We start from the raw sequence: 9,154 nt of genomic DNA, 5'->3' as shown, positions 1-9,154 counted from the left end.
AAAGAGTCTCGTTCAAGATCCTTTCTCATCAAGTCAAAAGGTTGAAACCTTTCAAGAATCTCCCACGAATATCCAAACTCCTTCCCTGTGTCAGGAGGACAATCCAAAATCAGAAGAAATCAGTCATAAAATAAATCAAGATCAAGAACAAACCTTTTCATCCTACCTAGTTTTTTATGAAGAGTTCACCTATCAAGAATCTTATGATGATCCCCTCATTCTTTTCTATTCCACTCATAATAACACCATTGTTTCTCAAGAGCAAGATGTTCTTCAAGTACCATCTAACATCCACCTCCTAAACAAGATCCCATTATCATTTCTCCTAGTCTCTCTCATGATTCCAATACACAAGTTGTTCATGAACCCCTTATCAATAAAATCAACAATCCAGATCATACTACACAGGAAAAATTGTCAACAATGGTATGTGCACCATCATCAAATGCCAATTTTTTGCCAGAAACAAGCATAACACCAACTAATGAAATCAACACCCATATTGTTAAATCATCTTCTTCAAGCACAAGCATAACACCAGCTAATGAGATCAACACTTGGTTGGCTTCATTATACTCTTCAAGTGCATCAATAAAAACGGGCATAGAACCCACTCATATCACAACTTCGAAACCAAAATCTATATTCCTCATACACCCACACTTGAAAGACCTGGGGCAAGAAAGTCTACCACGGCTGAATTGGTTTGAAAATAAGGAGGCTATAGTAGAAAATGTACATGAAAGACTCCCAGCCGCACATCCTATTGAAAAAGACAGGTTCATCCAACTCTTCAAACAAAGACCAATGAATTATCTACACAAATTTCATACCAATTCAATAACAACATGCACCTAAAAAGATATTACATCTAAGGGTGGGTTCATTTCAATTTTCAGTACTGCATTTGCATATTTCTTTATTGCATTGCATATCTCCATTTCAGAGTGCATCATAGTTGCTTGCATATCACCATTGAACAACATGTAGTTGCATATCATTATTGCTTTCTTGTATAGTTGAATCAATAAAAACATGATGATTGTCTCAGTTATTCACTTGTCTGCATTGAAAGGAACGAAGGTTGTTTCATTTCCTAGATACTTGTTCATGAAGTCTTTAGGAGGCCTTTAGTCATTCATCTTCAATGTCACATTGTGATTAAGCTTATCCTTGGTTGGGTAGAAGTTTCACTGTCAAGTCTTGTTACCCAAAATCTATCAATTGGTATATCGCACATATTAATCAAAAGCTCTAAGTCATTATAGATACCTAGCTGGTCACGTGGCTAGTGAAAAATCCAATCTTCTGCTTCAGCGCCGCTGTAATTGTCATACCCAAGTAGGTTTCATTACTTACAAGTCAAAACAAGAAATAAAAGAAAAAGGTCTTATGTCAATCTCAAGGCAAACCAAAAAAATGATATATTAATGAAATATCACGCATACAAGTGCAACAAAAAAAGCTTGACTATGGGAACATGCAAGTAACTCTGTCAGGGCTATGGACGTTGATTGGCAATGGAGCAATGTTTGAGAGATTATACCTCATCGGAGCCCTAAAAGCTTGCTAGCAGCGAGGCTCTATCCAGGTTGCTTTTGAAGTCAAAATAACTCACGTAGCTAGCCACATAGGGTTCCAAGGGTCTTTAATGGTTATAGAAGTTGAAATGAACTCAATTGCACACACATGGGCAAAAGAAGATCAAAATTTCAAGAATTGATGGAGAAGTTTTCCGTGCCCCCATTCATAAATCTTGGTTACATAGTGTGTTAGGTTGGATGGTCTAAGTCTTTTGAGAATGGATTGGAAAATAAGATCTCTTGGGTGCATTAGATGAAATAAGGAGTCCTCCTAAGGATTTCGTGTTGGACCCTTTGGAAGAGTCGAGAGCAAAATTTGTATTTCTAGGCTCAATTCACATCCAATTTGCCTTGAACTTATCCATTCCCCCCTTATCTCATCATATTCAAGCCAACTTTCTCTCAAAGTGGTGTCTACTCAATGTTTTTGACAAGAAATTAGGCTATCCTAAGGATTTCGCTCTGGACCCTTTGAAAGGGTCGAGAGCTTAGAAAGAATTTCGCTCTGGACCCTTTGAAAGGGTTAGGGGCGAAATTTGGGAAATAGGGCTTGTCCTTGATAAAGCTTTCTCCTAGCTTGCTTGTTTAGCTTCAAACCATCTTAGGAAAATACCTTGAGGGCCATTTGCTATAAAATTGTGAGGAAAATACATGCTTTTGAGAATTTCGCTCTAGACCCTTTAGAAGGGTCAAGAACGAAATTGATGTTTTAGGCTCAAATTTTTCATTATTGACTTCATTTTCAAGCTTTCCTCATAAAAAACAAGTGTTTTTCCTTCAAAAATGTTTGGGAATGGATTAGTTCATAGGTTTGAGCAAGATATAATGCTTCATGGAGAAATTCGCTCTAGTCCCTTTGAAAGGGTCGAGCGAAATTTGCTCTTTTTGGCTCAATTCTCATCCTTTTTCACTTAGCTTTGCTTTAAACTTGATCTTTGATCCCTTTTCTCTGCCATGCATGATCACCATTCAATGTTTTTGATGAGGAAATAGGTCATTTGGAGAATTTCGCCTTGGACCCTTTGAGAGGGTCGGGGAGCTTAGACAAATTTCGCTCTAGACCCTTTGGAAGGCTCAAGAGCAAAATTTGTAATTATGCTTAAATCCTTCACTTTCTATCACCTCACTTTGTTGCACACATCAATATTCTCTCAATCACGCCATAGGGATAAGGTTTATGAGGCAAATTAGGACCAAGAAGGGAGATGTAAGGAAATTCATTTTGGACCCTTTGGAAGGGTTAAGAGCGAATTTGAGGAATTAGTCTTAGATACCTTCCAAACACTCAAACCTCACCCAGAATCACATTGTTCTCACCTTAGGACACACCAACAAACCACCTTAAGGAAGTGCCTAGTCAAAATGTTGAATGAAAAGTGCATCTTAACAATTTCGCTTAGGTACCTTTGGAAGGACATTACCTATCCAGGATTTTAGCAATGGACCCTTTGGAAGGGTCGAGCGAAATTTGTCTTTTAGACTCAAATCTTGACCTTTTCCCCAAATTTCCATGTCTAAGTTTGTCCAAGGCATCTCCAAAGATGAACTCAAGCTTATTTCCCCCCAATCCAAGCCTTAGGATGAAGATTTTGTCCAAAATAGGAGTCAAAAGGGAGCTGAGGAGGATTTCACTCCTGTCCCTTTGGAAGGGTCAAGAGCGAATTTAACAATCTAGCTCAAATTCGTCACCTTTTGCTCAAACTTTTAAGTTTAGTCTTGATCATTAAGCATTTTCTAAGGGCAAAATAGGTCAATTTTATACCAATCAATGCCTAGAGGACAAGAACTCATCATCTATTGACTTGACCAACTCAAACCTTCAAAGGGAAAATCCTTGATACTTACTCACAAACCTTCATTCACTTCCTTGACTAAATGCCCTAGGTCTTAAAGGCAAGGCCACCCTTGGATCTTCACCTAGACTCAATCAAGACTCAACCCTAGACCTAGGCCTAACCAAGAGGAAACTTTCAACAAAGACCCCGACCTAGCCCACCTACTGACATTTGAGCCTAAGCAGACCATCCTATCCTAAAGAGCCCTCTTGCGACCCTTCAATGCAAAGACTAATAGCCAAGAACCTAAAAAACTAAACCATGAAGACTAACCCTAGAAAGCAAAAAATAGGGGTCCCCATTTGCAATGGAGAGATGTGTGAATACGTCACAACAATTGGTTATAATTATTTTGGAGCAGTGTTTGGCTGCTGGGTAAGTGATTCATTTTCATGGCATGGTTTCATAATCCCTAACTTACAAATTCTGGCGCACACAATTTTCGCACAATTGATAGTAATACTGGTAGCACTCAAAGTTGCTACTTATTCTCCTTCACAGTTAACCAATGACGGGATGGGAGGAGGTTACTAATAACTTTTAGGTAGTAGGTACAACAAATCAGGCCTACCTTGACACATCTTTTTGTCTACAATAACAAAACAAAATAAATGACCTCAGTTAGCTTTTATCAAGTTTCAAGACCTATAATATCCATGGTTGGCACAGTTTGTCTTTTGTCCATTAGAGTCCAATAACAAAATGAAACAACATCTGCTGGCTTTTGGCAGGTTTCTAGATCCATGTCATCCGTTGTCTCAAGGCCAAATTATGCCGGTCATTTTCAATGAAAGTATAAAATCAGCTGACCAAATCTACATTAACCTACAAGCCGAAACCTTATAATCTGAAAGTTCCTTTCATGGTTCATAAACTTCAATATCCATTAAAGCCTGCAGACCAATAAGGGAAGATTCTAATCCAGAATATACAGGTGAAATTACTAATGGGCAAGAAGACGTTGGGATGTCTCTCGTCCTAAGTTCAATCAAACCCTGTTTCAGTGAGTATGTTTTTTGAGGACGAAAAATGCATCTCACACTCTACCGGAAATGACCCCTGCCTTATCACCAAACCCTGAATAGTTCTATGAAGCAACGAATCCCGGGACAAAGACTTGATCAGAAAATCTGAGTTTCTTCTACCAACACTTCCAGATTTGATTAAAAAATATCTATTGCCTCTATGGACACTTCCACTTAGGCATGAACATTTCACTGGTAATAAGGAAGGTGTCAAGGCCTTTGAATGAGAGCAGTACCTGAACAGAAGTGTTTATTTCTTACACTACTATATGAAGAAGCTCTTCACATGACTAGATGGTGTGTGATTAGTTTCAACTAGAGGTCACTTTTCCTAGAACATTGTTGCATTGAGTCAACTTCCCTTGTTCTTCCTTTAGTATAATTATTTCATGTGGAAATAAATTTCCCCCTTTAATATGGCTTTTAAAATCAATTTGCAATCCCAACAGTGCTCAAGAAGAAGTTGGACCATTTAACATTTCTGCTATTAGAGCATCAGTACACGAGACAAGCCCATTGTAGATCTGATTAAAGTAAAAAATATGAGCTCTTTTAGTTACATGATTTACTTTGAATGAATGTGCAAATAAACTTGCATTTGCAGCTTCTCCAGCTTCCGAGTGCCTGAAAGTTGAAAAGTCCATTTTGATCAGATTCAATAACTTGGTTCATCTTTGGCTTGAATTCTGAAATATAAGTAATAGCTCACTATTAACATGCCTCAACTTTATTTGAGCTTTGGAATTAAGACAAGACCCATGTTATTGAAGGATATAAACAAATGCTTACTGTATGTCCTGCACAGCACTGCCTTTACCAAGCAAACACAGATTCTTCACATTGTAGCACAGTATGTTGTAAGATGAGATCTTTGCCACCAAATGCTCTTTATACAATCTTACATCTAATTTGTCTGCTTACAATATTTGAAGTTCGTAATAGTAAATCTAGCAGAGACTCATACAAACACTTTCTATATCAGATCACCGTATCTTTCATTACAGGCTCTTTGACTTCAACCCTGAATACAGAATCACTTAAATTTTAGGGTACCAACAAAATCTCTACTTGTGCCACTTCCTGTCATATAATCATATATCCAGAAAACCTATGCTTCTGCTCCCGAGGTACCAGCTCCTTTCTTTTTACCAGTTGTATTCTTGAGAATCTGAATTTGTCTCTCTTAGTGTTAGAAATGCACTTTCTCTGAATCAATGGATTACAAGATTACCAAAGACTATTGAACATTAACAACGAGAATGCATGTAAAAAGAGCTATGGTGTACCTGTCTCAGCATTTGATTTTCATTCTGCAGGGTAGAAACTCTTTCTTCTAACTCAGCATTTCTCTTTTCAAAGTCTTTGACCTTTGTTTCTAAGTCATTTAAGTACGCTTTCTTTCTTTCTCTTGCCTGCTGAGCCGACACTCTGTTCCTCAGCAATCTGATAGTGCCAAACAATAAATTAATCAGAGAAATTTACAGGCAAATTTACAGGGGCAGCAATCACTAATTTATCTATAACTTGTTAGAAATGTTGGACAAAGGATTTGAAACAACAGAAACTTACCTCTTAAGACGCTTGTGCTCTTTGTCTACAGGGGTTCTTCCTCTCTTCCTTTGAGCATTAGCAGTAGTTGTGTGAGGGGGATTACCCAGCTGATTTGCAACCACAGAGGTAGATGACCCACCTATTGCTTGCATTTCTACTCCCATTTCAGGAACTCTTCTGATATCGTCGTCACTCTCATTAACTGCAGTAGGTACTTATCAAGAAAAAGCAACAAAGCTACAAAAATTTCAAATAGAGAAACAACAGGATATCTACATGATAGCCACAGTTAACTGTCATTTGGTCTGAGACACTCTTGCCTTCCTTAACCTTGGTAGCGACTATCCACGTCACCTATTTCATAGCTAATGAATCTTCTATATTATTTAATATAATAATTATTGTTATTATATTATAATTTGGGAAGTAGATTGAGAAACCAAACTTTGAAATATACAGTTTCTGATAATCCTTCAAGATTTAAACCAGACCAAAAAGGCTACTTACAAACCACTTGATAATCCAATAGTATATACTGTGGTAAGTCCAAGCTCATAAAACTAGGACTCAACAATCCAGCATCAGGACACTACAACTAACTGATAATACTAGTAGCACTGTTTCCAAAAACTTAATTGTTGTTCTCTGGTTTCTCAACCTCACAACATTGTTCGGAACCAAAAATGTAAAACACAAAACTTCCAAGCATTGCCAAAAGGAAAGAATATTGGGGCGTACCATCTTTTAGTTGCCCTATTTGGGCTCCTGCTGAGCTTGAGGACTTTTCGCTTGTAGTCTGTTGCTGAGGAGATGGGGGAAAGGTAACAGTCTCCTGCATTTTAGTTTTTATGATTTGCTCTGATCACACCCAAAACTCTTAGTATCTTCGCTTTACAGAAATACCCATCAAAGTTCTTCAGTTTCTGACAACACCCATCAAATGAAATTCAACATTACCCAATATCAGCAAATACCCATCATAACAGATCTGAATCTCTCATTGAAACCTAGAAGTCTTCCCATACCCATCATAACAGATCTGAATCTCTCACTGAAACCTAGATGTCCTCCCATCAGAAATCAAGCTTATCTTATTTCAGCTTTACACAATCAGAATAAGTATCTGATTGCACACATTTGAATCTTCCTAAAATAAATGACACCCAAGTCAACAGTCCTATTTTATCTTCCTGAAATGTTACATTACAGATGAGAAGTCATCTAATAATTTCACAAGGCAAACATAACATAGCATATGTTGTTTGGTGAAGGCGGCAGTAAAAGTTAGGCTGTGATGCTTGAACGGCACACTTGGATTAAGCAATCATTTAAGCTAGCGTCTGTGCGTAATCAGAATCACCAGTTTATAGTTGTTACTAATAATTAGTCCTAGCTGACAGACTAATCAAGCACCTAAAAGAGACACGTAGTTGTTTTCAGATCCTTAAAATTCAAAGTAGATTACCAAAACGATACTCAACTCTGCTCACCAAATGGGTAGAGTACTTTGGGTGGGTATTTTTATGGCAATTTGAAGGTGAGTACCAAAATGTTCAAATTGTATGGTCGTGGAAGATCATTGGCCACTTGGTGTTTGAATCAATCCAAAGGTAGAAAGTTGAGAAACTTGGTCGTCTCTCCACCATTCATTCCAAGGGCAAGTTTGTTCATTCCATGAATAATAGAATTGACATATTTGTACCAATGCAAGCTCATTGGAGAAGGATGTGAGTGGTAAAGTGACAACGATTACATGGGTTTGATTTTTTTTATATATCTTAAACACTTAGTTATTTTTTTGTTTTTTAAAACGTGTGAAAGAAGGAAAGAACAAAACCTAGGTAGGCACTTGCAAGGTACATAAAGTTATATGAGGTTATACAGCTAATTAAAACGTAATATTTATAAAGAGAGTTTAAAAAAAACCGTCTCCTTGATAAGTGTTGAGATCTAGTTGGTTGCAAAGACGTTTTTCATAAAGCTTCATAAGAGTAACCACAATCCAAGGACACCATAAATGTTCTCCACCACAAAAATAAATGTGAATTATAATCTTAAGGGTTATTTGCTGAAATCTAGTTAGTTTTAATTCGGATTGTTGAGGATTTTGGAGAAATTGCACTTATTAATTTAAGAGTTATTGTTGTTTAACTTTTGTTTAAGTTAAAAGTTATTTTTAAATGTAGATAAAATAAGAGTCTTTTATTAGTTGATGTCTAGAGGGGGCTATAAATAGATCACGTGAAAGAAAAAAGAGAAGTGATTAGAAAATTGGAGAGTAAAATTAAGAATTTGTTGTTGTGTGAATCTCGATGGTTACAAAAGACAATGTAGAGGGGAGGAGTTGGATAGTTGGTAAGTATTCATCATTTCTAGTCTAAACAGAATATTAACGACGTTGCATGTAGATTATTTGTTGTTGGACATATTTCCACAAGTCGTGTTCTTTTGTATTTTTTATGTAATTTGAACATTTCTTGGTGTTGTGTTTAGTCTTTCTTGATGGTCTCAATTAAGTTAATGAGATAGACAATTACTAGATACAATTTTGATGAGATTATTTTTCCCTATCTTTCGTGATTGTGATATTATTCATAGTCTTAAAAAGCTAATTGTCAAAACTAGAGTTTTGCAATTAGAGATTAACCTTCAGGTTAATATAAATGTTTTCATTTAGCTACCTATACATTATTGTCCATAAAGTTATTTACATGTGTGGTTCATTGAACCACAAGCTAAAACTAATAACATTAAAGGTAACAAGTTATTTTATTAATTGAAGAGGAGGTGGATTACTTTGGTGGGGACCTACTTGTGGAGAGGTTCGTTAGTGGGATGATTGAAGGCCCCTCAACTACTTTGATATTTTTTTATGGCAAGTGGAACTTGCACACTTCAATTAAGAGGTAAGGGTAAAATAACAATAGTCTTAATGTCAACCTAGGGATAAGGGAAGGTCATCATATCGAACCAAAAAAATGTTTGCATAAAGATGGAGTTTAGTTCCTCCATTGAGGAAGTAATGAGAAATTCTTGGGAGTAGGAGGCATCATTCCCTAAGGAGTAGGAGGCAATATTCCATAGAAAGGGACATAAGTGGGATTTTTCTCGTAATACAAGATGCACACCCTCCATGGTTGGAAAGGACCTAAATGGTGTT

The 9,154-nt window shown here is 36.8% G+C and overlaps 1 protein-coding gene across 2 annotated transcripts; it reads right to left on the bottom strand.

The window, feature by feature from the left end:
- Positions 1 to 4,892: 4,892 nt before the first annotated feature.
- Positions 4,893 to 7,493, bottom strand: LOC131038684 (transcription factor HY5). 2 transcript variants are annotated; one of them, XR_009104538.2, is made up of 5 exons: positions 6,733 to 7,493; positions 6,013 to 6,196; positions 5,730 to 5,886; positions 5,233 to 5,611; positions 4,893 to 5,067 (listed from the first exon to the last, which is right to left on the bottom strand). XR_009104538.2 is itself a non-coding variant. In XM_057971201.2 (4 exons), the coding sequence occupies exons 1-4, from the start codon at positions 6,830 to 6,832 to the stop codon at positions 5,552 to 5,554; spliced, it is 501 nt and encodes a 166-aa protein (XP_057827184.1). In that variant the 5' UTR covers positions 6,833 to 7,493; the 3' UTR covers positions 4,893 to 5,551. The 2 variants fall into 2 exon arrangements, 1 of the variants encoding a protein (XP_057827184.1); XM_057971201.2 differs by having other exon boundaries at positions 4,893 to 5,611.
- Between the last annotated feature and the right edge of the window lie 1,661 nt (positions 7,494 to 9,154).

Source organism: Cryptomeria japonica, chromosome 9, assembly GCF_030272615.1.
Source record: "Cryptomeria japonica chromosome 9, Sugi_1.0, whole genome shotgun sequence".
Classification (NCBI taxonomy): domain Eukaryota; kingdom Viridiplantae; phylum Streptophyta; class Pinopsida; order Cupressales; family Cupressaceae; genus Cryptomeria; species Cryptomeria japonica.
Note: the sequence above shows the minus strand (reverse complement) of the source record. Positions and strands in the feature narration are given on the sequence as shown.

Excerpts from the sequence above, each read along its gene's own strand:
- LOC131038684 (XM_057971201.2), bottom strand. The coding sequence starts at position 6,832 with ATGCAGGAGACTGTTACCTTTCCCCCATCTCCTCAGCAACAGACTACA. Across the intron at positions 5,887-6,012 it reads GAGCACAAGCGTCTTAAGAG|ATTGCTGAGGAACAGAGTGT; the intron begins GTAAGTTTCTGT and ends TGGCACTATCAG. Across the intron at positions 5,612-5,729 it reads AAAATCAAATGCTGAGACAG|ATTCTCAAGAATACAACTGG; the intron begins GTACACCATAGC and ends AGACAAATTCAG.